Here is a 20,723-nt window from a genome sequence, read left to right on the forward strand (position 1 = left end):
CGGACTTGACAAGGCAGAGCCTCTTTGGTTAGTCTTGGTGTGAGGAAGGCCTAGATCAGGGGTCTCAAACTCCAGTCCTCGAGGGCCGGTGTTCTGCAACTTTTCCACATTTCTCTGTTGCAACACACCTGAATAAAATTAGCGGGTCATTAGCAAGACTCTATAGAACTTGATTGCATGCTGAGGTGGCAATTCAGCCATTTGATTCATGTTACAGCAGCTCATGAGTGAATGAACATGGTGCAATAAAAGTACTTTTAGAAGTACATTTTTCCATACACTTACATTTACTTAAAATTACCTGAGTAGGGTTGGGGGTTGCCACTTCAGCATGCAGTCAAGTTCTATACTCTTGCTAATGACCTATTCATTTTATTCAGGTGTGCTGCAACAGGGACACATGGAAAAGTTTCAGGACACTGGCCTTTGAGGACTGGAGTTTGAGACGCCTGTCCTAGATGCAACTGGCGGAAGTATTGGGTGGGACTCAGTACACCAAGTTGCAATCAGTTTAAGATAGTGTAAGTCCTGTTAGGATAATTAATTCCTGATGTATATCTTTACAGTAAAAATTCTATTATGCTATCATTCTGTCATTTTCATGCAATTCAAAAGATCAAGGATTTTTATTCAGTAAAGCAAGTGGTAATGTCTGTTAAAGAGTTGGATAGGATCTTCTTGAAAAATCCCTGATGACTCTGACAAGCATTCAAAGAGAAGCCAAGTGTTTTCACTTGAAATTTGAAGTGCAAAAATCATATATAATACAGCAAAGCCTTTAAAGTAAAGTCTATTATGATCTCACCAGTTTATTTATTTATTTATTCACTCTGATGAACAGGACCAAATGGTGTCATTCAACTTTATCTGAAAAGTTTTTGTCTGGTGCCTCCCTGCAGACGGCTGTATAAATCAATACGACTCAACAAAGACAGAATATAGCCTAAGTGGGGGCTAAACAGATGATTAATATGTCTCAAGGTTTTTATAAAGGTCGATTTCGTAAAAGTATGCATCGGTTTGAACCAATTACCACCAGTGATCTGGCTCCACCTGCAAAATTAGAGTTGCTATGGATACTTGCTGAGCAGGAAAGAGTGATGCTTACCCAGCATGACAACATTTTAAATGTATTCATTACATCTGTGTTTACCTGCCAGTAAAGCTGGACACATGGATTTCTTCTGAATATTCAGCAGCAGGATTTTGTTGTATATGTGGTAAACTATGTGCTTTCATTTTGGGAGAGCACATGACATTAACAGACATAATGTTTGTCTGTATAAAAAGAACTAGAGGCTTAACTCAAGCACCCAAATCATTATCTTTTTATGATGATAAAAAGCAATTCCTATATAATAATATATAGGAATTGCGAATTACAAATCCTGCCCCGATATGGCTGGCCAAATATTTTGGACTGGTTTCACCCCTTTTTTAATTATCATAATTATTATTTATTTTATTGACCCGCTATTGCCACCCTACTTCAACCTCGTGTTAGTCAGACTTCGCAGGTCTGACCCATGGATATTACAGGTAACTAAAACTACACAAAAAACTAAAACCACATATAAAAAAAAAATTAGAGTTAACTAAAATAAAAATTTAAAAAAAAAAAAGTTGTTTTTTTCATATAGAGCTAAAATATAGAGCTAATAGTTTTAGCATCTGTAAGTCTGGCAAAACAAAATTGTTATTGCAAATTATCTGATGAACCACTGATGGACATATTTTTTTAAACTTTGGGTGTCAAGACAACCGTTTTCAAAAAACAATGTTTTATTATAATAACTCTAGTGAGTTTCCAAAATCTTGCCTCTGACATACGTCCTCCATACAATAAATAAACAGAAACTATTTTTTTCCAATAATTACAAAAAATGCTAAAATAGGAAAATAAAGTCTGGACAGTAACTGAAACTAAACTGAATTAAACCAATAAGCTCCAATGAAATAAAAGGAAAAAACGTCTAATGCAAATGCAAAACTAATAAAGCTGACCTGAGCTTTAATTTAATCTCTCACTTTCAAAGTTTCATAACTATATCTTGCACACAGCTGTGATGAGATGCTAAAAGAACACTTCATTAGTTAACTAGGACCAGCATGTCTTGTAAAAACACCAACCTACACTGAAGTCATTTGTTTGTTTTCAAAACCAAAGCAAATTCAAGCATTGGTCAATTAAGTAATTATTAATGTAGTGCCACATATAGCACCTCATAGCCAATGCCATGTTTATTCTTCCCTCAGCACGCTCACACTTCTAACTTCATTTCTAAAATGACTAGATTTTCTTGCACTAACAAACCTGTCTCAAGTGATTTAATACACAGTAAATCAAATTTCCTAGTGTCACATATTGCTCAGGGATGAAAAACCTTACATCTTTCCTCTTCACACATTCTGAAATTGTTTCACAGATAATCCGTAACTCATCAGTGTCCCCATGTTCACCGAATCAGTGATCAAATCAGTATTTGAAATTGAATTTAGTGGTTCACCCCGAGTTAACTACAAAACAGTTTGACTCTCCAAGAGGGTGTGTTCACACACTGTCTAAAAGACAGATGTAGAATCTGAATTTGAAAAGTGGACTCTATGCAAAATTGCCAGGAACCCGAATTCTTTCTATTGGCCACAAGGAAGCAACTCCTCTACTTTCGAAAAGGAAGTCCAGTCGTATCGAAGCCTACAGGAAAATGATCCTTCATCTCTCTTGCCCAGTAGCCTGTTCAGTTTCGCTCATTGCCAGATTGTTAAGTGCGCTTGCCTACCTTTCAAGCTAAATTCAAATTAGATCATATTGTCTCAGTAAGTTATAATTACATTATTGATCAATAATCAGTGGGTAATTTAAAGGGTAATTAAGAGGGTAGAATAAAGAAAATGTGAAATATTCCAACATTCAAGCTTGGTTTTATTGCAGCTTATGCAATGTGGAAAAAACATTTTTCACATCACAGATACTAATCTGTTGAATGTTGTACATTAGTTAATGATGTTCGAACTGTTCTATCAGAGTCACCATCTTTCATTATATAATACGGTTTTATACATGCAATTTGCAGAGAAAGTAAGAAGAATAAAAAAAGCTGGCACACAATTTTCATCTGAGTAATTGAAGATTAGATAACTTCACATTAAGAACCAAAAGGTATATTACAACCCACAGACCACAAGGTCAGAGAAGCAAATACTCATGTAGTATATTTAAACATGGGAAGTGTCGAGCAACATACTCCCCCTGGCTCGGGGGGAGTATGAGATGCGACTTCTCCAAAGTAATAATTTAAACTTACAATTTTTCCACTTTATACTTGGCCCTAAAGGGTGACACCTCCATGCATCACTGTAATTCTTTCTCTGAAATATCTGCTGCTGTGTTTTGCAAACTTTTTTAACATCTTTAAATTAAATTAAGTAAGCAAAAAAAAGCACAGATTTTTATAAGATTCGGTGTTTCTCGCTGGCAAAATATAACACTTTCCTCAGTGTTATATTTTTAAGATATGGCTGTCATCCACATGATTTGCAAAACTGTCATTGTCAGTAAGATTTTAGCAGATATTAACATGGGGTTGTGACAAATATGATGATAAACCGAATCCCTTTCAGACGAAGATATCTCAGAGCAGTGACACTGCCTTCTAAGTGAGAAGGGTTTTAATTAAACCCACAAAGACAGAAGCTATCGATAAAGTTTTCACAACTTAATGCCCTGTGAGTTGCTGCCGTGGATGTGAGGAGGTTCGTGGGGCTATTTACACCATAGTGGCTCAGTTAATCTTCCTTGATGCTCTTAGATCTCTAATCAAATGGGAAGAGATTGTAAATACCACAGAATAATCCACCCAACCTTTGTGGTGAAGAGTCAGATGACTTTCAGAGTTTACACACAGAGTTCATCCGAACAAATTGGGCTTAGAGCATATGTAGTAAATACTCATTTGGGACTATTACTTCGGTTACTAAGTGCTGCTAAAAACCCATTAATAATTTAGAAAAAGCAAATCTCATATAGTGCATTTCCATTTATTTTTTATTTTTTATCCCACCACTTATTTGTTATGTTATTGTAGGTATGAGTTGAGTAAAATACAATGAGGTACCAACCATACAATTAGTTTAGTGGAGAAGACTGCAGGCGCAGAATAAATATTGGGGAAACAAATCCCATAGCAGCTGAGTAACCTTTTTTTTTTTTTTACTGCTTCTCAAGCAATAGCTCTCGTCAATTAGATTTCCCATTTTAAACTAATTTAGCACCACCCCCGTGCATACCTTGGTGCACTATGCTTTAATACTATTTCCAGAAGTTGATATGTTTCTCCTCTCTAACGTTCTCCTTTTGATATACAAATATTTTAATCTGCAAAAAAGAAAAAAAATTACATGTGGAAATTTTCCATGCAAAACAGATTTTCATAAAAGCTACAGACTTAAAAGAATCATCAGAACTAACTGTATTACAATTCCTCCACATAAGTAGTGATTATCAAATAAAATATGTATCCAGCAAGAAGTAAGGTAAAAAAAAAAAGAACTTTATGGTTAAATGTGGCTTGTAATTTAAAGAACTTGGAGTGATGAGGAAGATCAAAAAAGGTTAAATAAAAGATACTCCAGTTTATTCCATTAGGTGAATTTCAGTAATTGGACACACGAAGGATGTGGCACAGGTGAGAGGCAAACTGTACTAGCAGACTGGTGCAGCTGATACATAAAATACTTCTCTGCACAGAATGGGAGCAATATGGCCTTATAAATATACAAAGATATGACATTTTGACTTTCAAAGTAGCTTCAACACAAGAAATTCTGATGCTCCAGAATATACAAAATGCACTAGCACAGGTCTGATACAACTAACTAAAAATACAATGGAGAAATGGGGAAATTCTACAGTACAATGCAGATATTAAACAGAAAAAAAAATCCGCTTTGATGTCTAGTTACTGTCTTCGCAGATAAAAAAGTCTCCGGCGAGCTTGACGAAATTGAGGCAATGTGCATGTCCTCGCTATACTGGAAGAAAAGGTGTGTATATAACTCTGTCCATCTCTTATGAAACCAATCACACTCTGAAACCAGGTAAAAAATTAGGGGTGAAAGTCTTTGATTCTTCAATACACTGTGGTTTATATGCATATTTCTTGGTTTATTCATATCTCCTACACAACTGTGAGAGCCTTAAGGCCAAAACCTCTACTGAAAGGATTAAGTTCAAAGGCAAGCGAGAAAATTACTCACAGACTCAAAGTCTTCAGCTGTGCAGCTGGTCTTTCCAAAGCGACAAGACTTCACCATGTCCCACAGGCGGTGAGCTGAACGGTCGTACAGCTTTTCCCAGTCGAACTGGCCGCAGCATGGAAGCACTGCTTTGGTCCCATTGAGCTATTTCAAAGTTTCCCTATTCATCTCATACACAGAACTTGTGATGTTCCCTGTAAGCTTTGCAGGTATACCGCACATCTCTCTCAGACGTTCTGTGTCGCAGGCAGTGAGTTTAGACTTTCTAAGAGGATTTATATTACAGGATGTAATAGCAGGGAAGGTTTTCTCAGAAACTCTGATTTCTTCCAAGTTTGGTGATATGATGGAACTCAAAGTAGGTAGACAATCCCACTAATGCTGTAGCAGACAAAGAGTAAAAGACACCCAATGAACGAAAATGTCCAGAGGTAATGGTGGACCCTAGAGGATCCTTTGTCGACAACATTACCCACACCATGTAGAGAGGTCTCGCTGGCAAATTGCTGCAAACTCCCTTTCCTCTGAACTGATGTCAACATGTTTGGGGCAGGGAGTTGACACTGGGTACGTTTCACCCCAGGCCCTCAATGCTGAATGTGTTATTGTGCAGCTCATAATCATCTAACAAGCCTGAAGTGGAATCTAGTGCTTTTATAGGAAAGAGCGGGTGCTGCACAAAACAAAGAAGGAAGGCATTTCCATTCAAATACATTATCTCTATCCATAACAAAACCTTTTTCATCAACTATCCATCTCACACAAATCAAGTTCACGTCCACGTGGCCCATTATAAAACAAATAAAAGCAAAGTTTATGCAAAATGGAAGTTAATGAACACTCACATTGAAAGACTTTTTTTTGTCTGAATGAGAGAGGAATTTCTAATGCAACTTGCTCTCACTCGTGTTGATAAAAAGGAAAGATAAAGGTTCACTCGATAGACAATTAAGTATAATTTTTCTGCCAGAGCAGAAATAAATTTGATGATTCAAAATGTTGTTTTAGTCTGAAAGCACTGTAGCAAAACAAAATTATGCCCTAATTGTTTTCTCTGGAAACAATGGCAGTATAACTCTGTCTTAATGGTTTAGAGAACTAACATGCATTAACATGACTCTATCAGTAGATGCTTGTACACATGTGATTTATAGTTACTTCAAGGTAATAGGGTCATAGCACCAGAGCACGTATCCTCTCTGTCCCACTGCCCAACATATGTCAGTATAATTTCTACCATATTTAAGCTGCACATCATGATGCCAATCTCCCATTCCACCACATCTCAAGGGTGATCTGTTGGATTGAAAACTGGTCACTGTGGAGTCAATTTCAATACAGTGAACCCATTGTGATATTAAAGAAACCAGGTTGAGGTGATCTGAGCTTTGTGACATGGTGTGTTATCCTGCTGAAAGTCCCCATCACATGACGGGCACAATGTGGTCACAACATGATGAGACTGTCAGAAAAAATAAAGTGCTTTTACAGGGTGTGGTGTTAAAATGAAAATGGGTTGATACTCAGGGGTACCAAGAAGATATCTCTTACACCACTACATCACCACCAGCTGCCTAAACTGCTCATTCAATGCAGAATGGATCCAAGTTTTCATATTGTTTACTGCCCCAATCTGACACTGCTATCCAAATCTCACAGAGGAAATTGAAATTCAGACCAAGAAATGCTTTCCCAGTCTCCTGCTGTCCAAATTTAATGAGTGAGTTGTAACCTCGGTTTCCTTAGCTCCCAGTGGTGGCAGCCATTGTGTTCTTCTGCCGCTCTATCCTATCTTCTTCAAGATGCTGGAACTAGTTGTTTGGAAAAATCCCAATCTCACCAAAATCCCAGTATAATCTGAAATACTCAGCCCAGTCCATCTAGTACAAAATACTCAACTAACAGTGCTGAATCGTCTCATCAACAGTGGCCCTAAGACACTGTAGAGAAAAAAAGTGTAATTGTAATCATGATGTCTGTCATCTTGGGGAACTGTCTCGATAATAAGAAATATCAACATTCATAACTACACTTTATAAATTTAAAAGTAGAATGGGAGGCAGAGCCTTCAGTTTTCAGACCTCTCTTCTATGAAACCAGTTTCCAGTGTGGATTCCGGAGATGGACACCATCTCTACTTTTAAGATTAGGCTTAAAACTTTCCTTTTTGCTAAAGCATATAGTTAGGGCTGGATCAGGTGACCCTGAATCCTGCCTTAGTTATGCTGCAATAGGTGGAGGTTTCTTCTTGTTAAAAGGGAGTTTTTCCTTCCCACTGTCGCCAAAGTGCTTGCTCATAAGGGGTCACATGATTATTAGGTTTTTCCCTGTATGTATTATTGTAGGGTCTTCCTTACAATATAAAGCGCCTTGAGGCCACTGTTGTTGTGATTTGTTGCTCTATAAATAAAACTGAATTGAATAAATTAAAAAATGCATTTAATAGCACATTAAGCATTCTTGCTGCTGTGTCATTAAACTGTGTTTTCACAGTATGAAAACTTTATCAAGTAAAAATTTCAATATAAAAAATAACTAAGTAAGCCAGAACTGAAGGAGATAATTGGAATTCAGCCATCACTATTGGTATTATTTACAGCTCTGGTTTGCCACTGTGACACCTGAATAAGTAAAAATGTTCATTCCATGTAAGTCCACTACATTCTAAAAGACATCAAACAAATGAGCCTTTTTTAAATGAGTAGCACCGGCATGAAAAAATATTGTAGGCAGGGACTAAACCATGAACTACACCACAGCCATTACACTTAGATATGTGCATGAGATTTGAGTTAAAACACTGCTTTAACTCAAATCTCATGCACATATCTAAGGCTGACCTGAGTTAGAGTAATGTCTTGTTTTTTATTTACAACAGTAGTCAACAAAATATATCTCTGAACATATCTAAGTAACTTGTAAACCATAATCAGCTTTCTAGTAAATGACACTCACTAACCTTTTTAAAATGAAAAGGACAATGAGCACCCCATCCTTGTACATAACAAGTAGCTGGATTCTGTCTATGAAGTGTCAAATCTGGAGTACATAACAGAAGCTTAGAGGTTTACTGGCACAGAACATGCAGTGACAGGAAAGTGGCTTATTGCAAATGGTAAACACATCTGAGAAAGGTCTCTAATAACAACCCATGCAAATAAGAAAGTACCTGCTTTTGAAATATGCCAAATATTAGATATCAGGTAGGTATCAGCTTCGCAATTACTGTGCTTTAATGCCATTTCCATAAAAAACAGAGATTAAAACCTTCAGTGAATAAAGTTTAGAATGTGGTATTTTGAGCTGATAGCACAGTGCTGCACAGTGGATACATCTAATTTTTACAAACAGTGTGTAGTTAATAATGCTGATATGAAATACTTAGTGGATGTGTTGAACATCAAAATCTGGAATTATAATTTAATCTAAAATCTAAAAAATGTTATTCGTTTGTATGAAGTCTTGAAAGTTTTCTCAGACCTGGAAACATTCATAAAGTACACAATGTAGACTAAAACAGAGCATCTGACAGTGATTTAGCTTAATTTACATGTAAGAAATAACTTTAAGATTTACCAACAAAGTAATAAAAAATAAAAATAATTCTTGATTCTTGAACTCCAGTAAATTCTATATTCCTGTATCCACTGATCTTGGTGGATTTAGCCATCTGAATTTAACAAGATACAAGAAGATGTTATGTAAGCGAAATGCCTGATTTCCAACCTCTAAAATGCACTAAAATAGTACATCACTTTAAAATCAATCACATTAATGCATTAAACTAGTATACTCCTCCACTATTTGCCTGGTATTTTCTTGCAACCTCCAATTAGCAGAAATCAGGGTGTTCAAATATGTTTTGCATGTTTTTTTTTACAAAACCATTAAGGGTCACATCATCTATAGATCCAATATCTGATTTCAAAATGAATGAAGACATTACAAGTGAGCTTTACATTTCCAGTCTCATGTCACTTGTTGAGCTGTGCTTGGCTCTGAAAATAATGTATCATCCTTTCTCTGTTCTGTTTTTATCTTTTTCTTCATCTGTCAGTGCTGTATTAGCATTAACATTTTTGGGGAAACAACTGTACGTTGAGCTCATAGACACATTTCGTGACAAACTGTGCAGAAACACTATGTTTCACTGACATGTTTTACTCTGGTTACTCTCTTTATGCTTGTTCATATTCTGTATTGCTAGCCAGATGCTTAAGCATTGCGAATGCAACTTTACGTATGCACGACGAACGCATTGCAGGGATGTGAAGGATGTGTCCAGGCTATAAGCAGGCCATGGGATGTCATTATTTTCTTATTACTGAGCAAGAATCTCCATGCCATCACTGAAAGCAATGCCAGGCTGCAGCACATGAAAAATTAAGTCGTTCAATAGTAATATGCATTAACCTGCCTATCAGATTTAATTACTCATTAAATGAAGGTGGCGGCATGCCGTTCTGGATCGTTCAGGCCCACTTTAACCCCTGCTTATAGCTCTTTATGGTTAATACTGCATGTCTTAATTAGGAGTTACAGTATATCAGAAAACTCAACTCTGAAAGAAAAAGCTAATGTTTTAGATGCTTTAGAGCTGCAGTGACAAATAAGTGTCACAATGCAGAATGTCAAATCTCAACTTGATGCCAAATTTTCTAACCCATCTGAACTGTACGTCTCCAAGCTTATTAATTCTTATCAATTCTGGCATGTTTTACTGACAACAGGGAATTGCACAACAGTGATGATGAAATCAAACTCTGGACTGTAGAACTGGGGCCTTTTTTTTCCTGCTGTTTCCAAACAGTATTCAGACTGAAAGATAATACAAACATTGTATACGTTTTCTTGTCTCACACAGAAATCTAATCAGTAACAGAGGGTTAGGGTGACTAAGGGAATCGATAAAGAAGGTGACTAAAGCAGAAACAATAACACCGCTGATATCAATAATATTTTTTTAATATTCATCTCTTGCATTCATATGAAAGCAGTGATTGTGTTGATTTCTCCAAGTATCGTTCCAGCAAGGCCACATTAAGCACTTAAGCTTTAACCGAAAAATGAGCAGTCACAGTGACAACACTCATGCACCAGACACCATCGGTGGCAAAACATGAATAACTGACGTACAAACACTGGGTTTTTAAAAGCACACTGAGTTTCCTTTGAAGTTCAGAAGAGCTAAACCACCAATGATGCAGCATGTCAGTGTTTGGACTTTGTAAACAGGGAGATTCCTCATTAACTTGTGAATTAGTTGACATGGCAAACTGCACACAAGGAAAAAACACAATGATTGATGAGTTCTTAGATTGTTAGACTTTTCTGCCTTAGTTGGGTGATCCACACTTGTTTGTTGGTTTGTTTGTTTTTATCTACATCCTGTGACCCTTTGAACTTCAAATGAATACCATACAATACTGTCAGCTCAGCTAGCTGGAGGGAACATGCAGACTCACTAATATCACTAAACTGCACTTATCTGTATGTGTCACACTGTGTGTAAATCTGTCTAAATTCTAATTCTACCAGACACAGAACAGCAGGGCAAAAAATGCACTGCAGGAAACCACAATCCTGCCTTCTTTGCAGGATACACGCTCTCAGTATAACAATAACACGAAGATTACTACAGCATGTTAATTTTTTTTTTAAATAATCTAATAAAGTACATAAGGGCCTATAACACAATGATGTTCTCTCTGTTGCTTCTCATCAACTTTCACGTGGGTCAATTTTCCTTTTGCATTTGTTGATGGTGTCTTTAATTAAAGCTTAAAAGTTTAACGCTTGTCTGATAAATTTCTAGGTCTCAGTCGCTGAGAAATATGTTATCTTTGTAGTGGGTGCATAAGTCAATGCTGCTTAAAGATTTGTCATAAAAAGAGCCTAATAGTAGATCACGAAGCAGCATTTTTTACACTTTGACATCTCTCATACAGAACAGTTTCTAACTGTAAATGTAATCACGATTAAATTCAAGTCCATTCAACAGGGAATGAAGAGAATGTAGTAAAAAAATAAATAAATAAAAAATCCTGACCGCCCCATTCACAGGTCATTGTAGCAACGTTATAATCAAGATTAATTCAATGTCCACGGCACATTTTTCATTTATTCTGAAACTCCCCAAAGACCTCCATAATAACCTTTTTACAGTTTCCATCAAAAATAATCGATATTATTAAGGAAAAAAAATCCTCCTTGAATAATTCACATGCAGTAAGAGAAAGTTATCTTCCAATGTGCTACTTTCTGTCACACTCATTTCGATGTTGTTAATTGAGTTTAAAAATTCAGTCTCCTTCTAATTGTTCCCGATAAAGCCTCAGGCTATCTCTCAGTGTCATCACTGCTTAGGGATTTAACTCTCTTGCCAAAAACACGAAGAGTCCACTAACATCGATGGCATGTCAATTCTCTTTCAAGGATAGACTCTCTCTTAGACAAATGCAGTGAGTGTTTAACATGTTAAAAATTTCCCTAATACATAATTTCATCTCATATGTTTAATTACCATTACTTCTTTATATTTTTTTGTAGATTGACTGCTTTATGCTTCCCATGTCATTAATGACATCAGCTCACTGATCAACATGAATATTATTTGTTTGTTATCTAAAATGAGTCACTCACGTTCATGCAAAGACAGCTTCCTTTTTACATTTTATTGTTTAATGTATTCAGTGCAGTCATGAGCATACACTGTGGAAGCATAGTCTTTTAGACAAGGAAACAAAGTAGAGAAAAATGATAATCTGTAATCTTCTTAGTGTTTGTTTATCACTGCTACATTGTATAAATATTAAACTCACAGGATGACAATGGATGTTCATTAAACAGCGATAATGATTTTTTCCCCTTTTTTTAATATAGCTCAGTTTGTCCATAATGCTCTGAAATTACCCTGAACTAGCTGTGGGGTTTTGTACCTCTTATCTTTCCAAATAGAGTGAAAAACATGTTCTTTTTTTATATAATTACTTTCACAAAATTATAACACCCAGCTAATTAATATTTTCATGTCTGTCATCAGTAATAAAATGATGGATTAGATGGGATTACATTGGGTTGTGGTCTAATAAATTCATGTTTTAAGAGCATTCAGGGATGAGAATACTATTCAAAAATATAGATTCGAAAATGATTTCCATCTAGCCTCCCAGGAAAGACACCACCAAAACATAAAGATTACAGCAAACAGTGGAAATGTGAGGTTCAAGTCCAAGCACGTCCTTTCTCCAGTTTGCACAGTGACGGGTCAAGCCCTGTTTGTGTGTTACATGAAATGACTAAGTCTAATGTAGAATTCCAGTGTATTAGTGAATGGTAAAGGTTTTCATCATTATCAACTTTATCTTCTATTAATTAGGAAACAGGTTCACATACAGTGCCTAACAAATTTAGAAGATAATTTGTCATAAAAACAAGAAAATACAAATATTTATGTTTTTATAGCTGAAATTAGACTCTTCTGAGAAGTCAGAGACTAATTTAACCACTTAACCTTTATATTTATTTTTCTTCAGGAATGAAAGTAATTGAATGCAATGTGGCATCAGGAGCTTGGAAAGAAAAGCGTCTGGACTTCTTTAAGTTGCTTGAAGACGTTTCACCTCTCATCCGAGAAGCTTCTTCAGTTCTAAGAGTCAAATGGTGGAGAGTCCCAGATTTAAACCCAGTGGGAGAATCCCCCCACAGAGGGACAAAAGGACCCCCTGATGATCCTCTACCTAATCACATGAGCCAAGGTGTGAAAAAAATTATATTTTTGATCTAACTATTACAGAAACATAAAGACATATTTTGAAATCACCAATACTGTTAATCGAGGGCAGCTGTTGCATAAAGCTTAACAACAGTGGTTCTGTTCTGTTTTTAAAATTTCACACCTGACTTGACTAATTCAGTGAACGGACATACACGCAAATTCAGTCCAAGCTCAGATTGAGATTTAGTTTTTGAGATTGTTTTTGTCAATCTCTGCAGTCCTCAGTGAGGATGTTGAATATTTAGGTTAATGAAAGTACAAAGAACAAATGTGGAATTCACATATATATATAGAAATATTTATAGAAATAAATGAATAAACAGTTTGTTAAATTATTACGTTATGTCTTAACAGTAGCTTAACCAATATTGCATGAATTCCATCATTTTTAAATCCAGTAAATTGCCTGCTTCTGCACATCTCCGATAAATTACAGCAGTAATTTTGTGGCCAACCTTTGCAGACAGGTAAGAGAGCGCAGACTGTCATTAGCATCACAGCGCATTCTTTTGTCACACATTAGGTGATCAGTCAAACAGCTCACAGTTCACACCGAGTATAGATGGATATTAAGAAATATCAAACTTCCTTTCTTGAACGGAAATTAACAAATAAATTCAATCGTAACTATAGCATCAAATCACATCTGTCGTCTAGCGTCGCTTTACATCGTAAGGTAGAGAACCCACAATATTAGAGAAAGAATCCCACCAATCAGACAGCCCACTATGAACAAACAATCAGCAACAGTGGGAAGGAAAAACTGCTGCAACCTCTGCTAGAACCAGGAAATCTGTCAAGACTGGTTGGGGGTTAGGGCAACAGATGCAAGTCTTCAGAGCAGTGGCAGTGTGACTTTCTTTGTATATACCTGAACCTGATTTACCTTTTAATTTTCTTACTTTTCAAAATACATCGTAGGTAAAATACAATCCTTGAGATAGTAATAACACAGTATCCTCAGCAAAGATGAATTAAACAAGTTTTATTTTAATGGAAGTTTACTTCAAGTCTTCAGATTTTTACTGTCTTTTATTTGATTACTTTAAAGTATATGATTACATTAGAGTAATTAAATGAAGACAGTTTTGATGGAGCTCCTGACCCAGCCCAAGCTCTCTATGAAGACGAGGAAAAACTCCCCCGGGGGGCCAGATTGACGGGAAGAAACCTCGGGAAAGCCCATTCAAAGAGAGATCCCCTTTCCTGGGATGGCTGGGGGGGTTACAGGAATTCCGAAACACTGAAATTTAAAGTGGGGCAATTAAAAAAATTATTTCCTGTCAAACAGAAAAAAAGAAAGGTAATTCATAAATCACACATAAATGATAACGTCTGAATTGTGTGTGTTTGTGTGTGTGTGCGATAGGTTTATCTCAGCCAAGTGTGATGCTGTAGGCCCTCCAGCGTCGGCCGCATCTCCGGGACTTTGGTTAAACACGCGTCCAAGAAATCCTGGCAGTCTGGAAAGAAAGGAAAGAGAAAAAACATGAAGATGATAGTTCCAGTGGTCCAAGCCATTAGTCAGTCTTGAAGTGTGACATTTTCTTACCTTTGGACAGATGTCTTTTGAATTTCAGGCGCTTGTTGAGGAAACTCCTGGTGTTAAAGTCCCCCGCATGAAGCGCTTCGTACAGAACCACTCCCATTTGCCATACCGTGGTGGGTCCACACCTGTAGCAACTGCGCTTGTACCACTCGGGAGGGGAGTAAATGTCTGTACCTAATAAACAGACACAATTGCAATTTCTTCTAAAACAAAAGGCGAAAATTGTGACATCTGTGAAGAGCAAGAGTAGAATATGTTACCATAGAAGACGCGGTACTGCGACCGCTCCTTAACAAAGCAGCTCAGTCCAAAGTCAATGATACGAACACGCGGTACATCTGAGCCGGTCTCAATTAGAATGTTCTCACTCTTGATGTCCCGGTGAAAGATGTGTTTATCCTCCAGGTGCTTCGCAGCATCAACCAGCTGCTTCAGAATGACCTGGAAATAGAGCAGGGCGATATGACCAAAAATATTTATCACGATATACATTTAAAAAGTTGCGATAACCATATAACTGACGATATAATTGACACTAGACAAAATACTTTACAACTCCACAACTTTATTAGTGCAAAAAAACCCATCAATGTATTTTCACTTAAACAAGCAGCTGTTTTTTTATGTCCATTAAAGTTATATAAAAATGTAACAGTGCAAATTCCTTGCTGACAGTTTAACCAAAAGGCATTTCCAGCGGAAATCCTCAGCATAACCATGTATAATATCCACAAAACTTAAAAAGAGGTTATACACACACAATAATATAGTAATATAGTAATATAATGTTAAGGCGCAGTATGTATCACTCCGCGAGGCGCCTGCCTACGATAGCCGTAATGCTCCGACAATCCATCGAGCGGTGCGGCTTCGTAGCTTAGCAAAGTCGCCGTGTACATAAAATCGTTTCGAGGTCAGTAAACACAACCAGAATTCATACATAAGGCTCATTGGATTATAAGGGGCACTGTCGAGAAAAATCAAAGGATTGATTTTAAGTGTGCCGTATTTTCCAAACAACACGGTAATAACGACGGCCCAATCAATGGGTTAATGTTTCTCTAATACTCTGTGCTTTGATTGAATGATGTACAGTCTAAGGCTCTTCTAAGGCAAGTCAACTTGCCTTGGCCTTGTCCTCTGGCAAAAATCCTCCATTTTCTTTTATGTATTTATCCAGGTCCACAGCGGGGACAGGTCTCTCCATCACCAGGATCAGCTCTCTGCCAAAGTCAAACCACTCCAACAGAGACACTGGGGCTGATGATACCACTGATCCATCTGCTTCGGCTGCAAGCTTCAGCATGATGGCAACTTCCACTGACAGATGCTTCCCGTTATCATCCTGAAATATTTCAACAAAGTGGATGATGAGGCACAGACGTTCCACAGGTGAACACTGCATGCAATCCACTAATGTAAAAACAATTCAAGTCTTGCACATTTACCGTCACTTTGCAGTACACTTTCTCCTTTGGGATGTGTTTGATGGCCACCTAAAAGACACAGGGCATTGATGAGCATTTCCTCAGTGTGACATAATTAAAGGTGTAAAACAGCACACGTCTCAGCTTACGATATTATCCCTTATCTGCGTTACTGCCTGTCTTACTACCACCATCTGAACACTTACTTGTAAATGATCCTTTATGCGGTAGCCAGCAAACACTGCTCCGCATCCTCCTTCTCCAAGCCGGTGCTCCTCCACGTATCTCGCTCGGAAGTCACCTAAACAGACAAACACAAATTGGGTTTTACTACAGCTGTCACACACATTACTCTCTGCTGTACCCTAAATGTTCATTTTGCTCTTCACCTGAATATAAAAGCCAAGCTGCTTGCTACTTACGTTTCTGTTCAGCCACTGACTTTTTGGCAACACTTTTGCTTTTGTCCTGGTCCACGTTCTTTTTCTTAGGTGGGACCCTGCTGTCTCCCGCAGCTTTCCTTTTGCCAGCCTTTTTGTTTTTACTGCAGCTCTCTGAAATCTCTATGCTGCAGTCTGCAGAAAACACCAAAAGCACATCAGCTTAATAGACACAAGTATCTCCCAAACACTAATATCTTAAAACTAGCAACCAGATGTACACTTAATCTACCCCTCACTCAACTAATTAGCCTACCTTTACCAGTGTCCAACCAGGAAGATGCCTGCCCCTTGTCACCGCTCATATGGTCAAGAAGTTTACACTTTTTTACTGGATTGGTTGTCTCCGCTTCATCTTGTTGGACCTTTCGCTTGACTCCTCTGACCACATGAGCATCTGAGCTGGTGGAAGGACCAGCCTGCTCAGTGACCCTCCTTCTTTTTATGGGGGTCTTTTTTTCAGGACTGGCCTTTCTTTTAGCCATCCTGCTCTTACAATCTATAAACAACAACAACACATTAGTGAAAAAGAGCGCTCGACATCAGGACTAGAAGGATTTTGATACCATTAAATTTTAAATTAGTATTGCTTACAATATAATAACAAGTTTATCCTTTTGATAAAAAACACACCAGCACGAGTCCATATTAGGTCTACTAAGTCTAGATACTGATGACACTTCTTGCTCTGTTTTCACTGCTCAGTCCAAGAATAAACTTGTCACATTATTTTACCAAAAGACAAAGTGCCGCAGTAACCTTTCTTTGATTAGACATGTTGCACTTACGTTAGTTTCAATCAAAACTAGGATTTAAATCCTCTAAAAATGAATCATTTTATACACAGAGCCTCAACATTGTTAGAAATGTAGATTCTGTTATTTGGGGGATTTGAGCTAGATTTTCTTTTGTTTTTTTTACTTACTTTGATCTCCTGGATCTTTCTTATCTGCCTCAATCGTAACTTTTCTTGTTTCCTTTTTCATCTTAATTTTTTGAGAACTTTTAAAATAGAAAATGTCGCCTTAATGAGTGAATAGTCCTTCAAATGTCTGGATGCTTGACTTCTCTAACTAAGCTGTATAAGTCAGTTCTGTAAGTGAGCTTTAAAAGTAAACTCATGAGACTATGGCAACACAACATTAGAACCTTGCCTTTTAGTGACATCACTGACTGCCAGTAAAAGTGTCCCAAGTAGTTTAAAGAAAAACACTCTGGCAGACAAAGCCATAATATTTCATATAATTCAGTAATTGTTGCTGAATGCTGTACCTCCATGACTGCCTGGCAGGCTCTGCTCCTTCTGCCCTGGCAACCAGATGATTCTCAGCCAGGGTGGCTTGCTGGTCGACGGCAGGGGACCCCTCGGGTGGGCCACTTTGTCCAGCAAACCAATGACTGTAGAAAACATGGATGATCTAACAGTTCTCCAAAAGTACATGTACTTACCTAAAAAGCAGTTAATGTCATGTTGCATTTATTTATTGTTATTACATTGTTTTACAGCAGCTAATTAAAAACCATCATCTTTACTACATGTTTTGATTTTTTGTTCTTTGTTGTTGTTGCTTTGCACTTGTCCTGTAGGTGATGGTGTAGCACAGAGACTGAACTAGTGGCTAGCTAACAGAGAATGTCTTTATGAAAGACTCACAGGTTAAGTAACTTTACAATTTTCATATTCCAATATAATTTTAGAGCATGATTACAGCTCTGCCATCTTGATTGAAAATTAAATACATCTGGATGGTACCGATCTAAGTATGGATATCATCCATTAAGACCATTGTTTGAAAGATGAAAATTTTATCTACAGAAGAGATGCTAAGAAATGTCAGGAAAAAGCTGAGATTGCAATACGAAAAGTCTAAAGACAAGAGTTTTCACTTTAAGGAATGTCAACACATAACAAAAATGAAGACTGATATATTTGGCTTCATAATGACAAAAATACCCTTTAAATCTATCATGAATTTACTGAGAGGACCAGTGCCTTTTGCAGGCATCTTCTGACCTACCAATTGAATCAGGATAACTTGGGCTCCCCTGAGCTGTCTAGTATTAGGGTCACTGTGCACACCTCATGCTCTTATGGTAGCAAAAAGCACTCCAAGTTCACATTATGAAAAAAATTTATTATTGTTAATTTTCAGAAAAAAGACAGAATTTTGAGACTGAAGTCAAAATTAAATTACAAGAAAAAAATTTGAAATACTATTTAGAGAAAAAAAATGAAATGTGGAGATTACAGTTATTGTTTCAGGACAAACTCCCAAATCTGCTATACCCCCTAATAATTCTTTGTGTAGATGAGTTAGTGAAAGAACTTAATCATTCTCATCATGTCGTCTGATACAACATCCATCCTCCTTTTTTCTTAAACATGTAACAATCGAATTGCATCTTTCCATTGCCAGCCATCTCATTTTGTACAAATCCAGCCAACTCTTCCCAGTTTGTGTAGTTGTTGCAAGAATTGAAATGTGTCCCAAATATCTGTATCCCATCAGAGGCTAGTTTCTTAAAGGAGAGGTAGTAGCTGCTCCACCATGGGACCAGTAGGACCTCCAGCACACAATGAACACTTAATTAACATTAACACATTTATTAAAACACAATTTTAAACAATAACCCTTTTCTTTTAGTGTGTTTCAGTTTGTTCCTACCGCTCCATTGGAACGGTGTACTATTGGTCTCTCCAATGTAGAGGTCTGGTCATTCCTCGCTGCACTGTACAGCATACACCACATTGTTAAGTTTGTGTTTTGGAGTTTTGTCTTTCGGGTGAACCAGTTTTTGTTTGAGTGTGTTGCTGGGTCTCAAATGTACCGGGATGTCGTGCTTGGAGAAAACTTTCCTGAGTTTCTCTGATATCACATGATAGGGTGGGGCCAGGTTTCACAATGAGCTCACCTGAAACCCTGGCTGATTGTGACCCACACCTGTTTTCACTAGTGATGGGATTTCCGGCTCTTTTTCGAGAACCGGCTCTTTCAGTTCGGCTCACTAAAAAGATCCGTCTCTTTCGGCTCCGAACCGGCTCTTCAGGTTGTTTTGTTGCTTTAATTAATTTATTATTAACAATAATATAAAATTATGCACAAAAGGAATTACTAATGTGAAAAAAAAGGTTTTATTTATATATGTTTATATGTAAATATATGCGGTGGCCCCTAGAGACAAAACACGTACAAACTCCAAAAAGCATTTCTAGCATGAACTGAACTTCCAAAACAGAGCTACCTAGATCACTTAAATTACACAATTGAAAGCATGAAAGCATATGTGTATTGTTTGTGTATTTATACACAACCATTCATATATAGTCAAATAATAAAAAAAAAAAAAAAAAGTTCATTTACCTGTTATTACCACACACCAAATCCGGTCGTTGGTACTTGCTGGCTTGTGTAGCCCCTAGGTAACAAAAGCTCAACACTGCGCCTAGCATCCTGGAACACTTCTGTTGTGTTGTGTACGTGTTTTGAGTTTTTATGTGCTTCTGAGTTTTTACGTGTTTTGGAGTTTGTACGTGATTTGAAGTTTGTATGTGCTTTGTCTGTAGGGGCCACCGTAAATATACTTTTATTCATTTACTCCACATAAAATGTAATAAATAAATCATATAATACAAAAATCAACTATTCACATTTCAACTTTTAACTATTAAAATTTTCAGCTTTTTCCTTTTACAAATTTAAAGTGAAACAACACAAAACACTGCAAACCACAACACAATTAAATATAAATTAAAATATGAAAACAAAAAGAAGATGCATACTCTCTGTCATATGGACCTGCATGAATAAACTTTCTGAATCCTTTATCATCTGCAACTGAAAATAGTTGTGGATGATTACTATACCTTTCTAATGTGACGTTGTTGTCCCTGGCTCTCTTTCTCTGTTTTTCCCTCCTCTGTTCCTGTGCTACTGAGTGAAACTACCGCGGGGGTTTGAAGACGATGTGTCGGTCGTAGTGATGGGATTTCCGGCTCTTTTTCGAGAACCGGCTCTTTCAGTTCGGCTCACTAAAAAGAGCCGTCTCTTTCGGCTCCGAACCGGCTCTTCAGGTTGTTTTGTTGCTTTAATTAATTTATTATTAACAATAATATAAAATTATGCACAAAAGGAATTACTAACATAAAAAAGTGGTTTTATTTATATATGTTTATATATAAATATATGCGGTGGCCCCTAGAGACAAAACACGTACAAACTCCAAGACACATTTCTAGCATGAACTGAACTTCCAAAGCAGAGCTACTAGATCAC

At 37.1% G+C, this 20,723-nt stretch overlaps 1 protein-coding gene across 3 annotated transcripts; it reads right to left on the minus strand.

Moving 5' to 3' along the window:
* Positions 1-14,003: 14,003 nt before the first annotated feature.
* Positions 14,004-19,191, minus strand: LOC148098306 (serine/threonine-protein kinase pim-1-like). 3 transcript variants are annotated; one of them, XM_087830246.1, is made up of 10 exons: positions 19,116-19,191; positions 17,722-17,847; positions 16,706-16,948; positions 16,432-16,584; positions 16,216-16,310; positions 16,031-16,078; positions 15,709-15,927; positions 14,843-15,023; positions 14,586-14,756; positions 14,004-14,496 (listed from the first exon to the last, which is right to left on the minus strand). In XM_087830246.1, the coding sequence occupies exons 3-10, from the start codon at positions 16,932-16,934 to the stop codon at positions 14,405-14,407; spliced, it is 1,188 nt and encodes a 395-aa protein (XP_087686372.1). In that variant the 5' UTR covers positions 16,935-16,948; positions 17,722-17,847; positions 19,116-19,191; the 3' UTR covers positions 14,004-14,404. The 3 variants fall into 3 exon arrangements, with proteins under 3 accessions (XP_087686372.1, XP_087686370.1, XP_087686371.1); XM_087830244.1 differs by lacking the exon at positions 19,116-19,191 and having other exon boundaries at positions 17,722-17,976; XM_087830245.1 differs by lacking the exons at positions 17,722-17,847; positions 19,116-19,191 and adding an exon at positions 17,375-17,552.
* Between the last annotated feature and the right edge of the window lie 1,532 nt (positions 19,192-20,723).

This window comes from Neolamprologus brichardi, chromosome 16, assembly GCF_056152115.1.
Source record: "Neolamprologus brichardi isolate AB-2024 chromosome 16, ASM5615211v1, whole genome shotgun sequence".
Classification (NCBI taxonomy): domain Eukaryota; kingdom Metazoa; phylum Chordata; class Actinopteri; order Cichliformes; family Cichlidae; genus Neolamprologus; species Neolamprologus brichardi.

Bases quoted from the DNA above. Each gene is read 5' to 3' on its own strand.
- LOC148098306 (XM_087830244.1), bottom strand. From the start codon at position 17,926: ATGCAACATGACATTAACTGCTTTTTAGGTAAGTACATGTACTTTTGG. The intron at 16,311-16,431 runs GTAAGTAGCAAG...TTGTCTGTTTAG, and splicing joins GTCAGTGGCTGAACAGAAAC to GTGACTTCCGAGCGAGATAC. The intron at 14,757-14,842 runs GTAACATATTCT...TCTGTTTATTAG, and splicing joins GCAGTACCGCGTCTTCTATG to GTACAGACATTTACTCCCCT.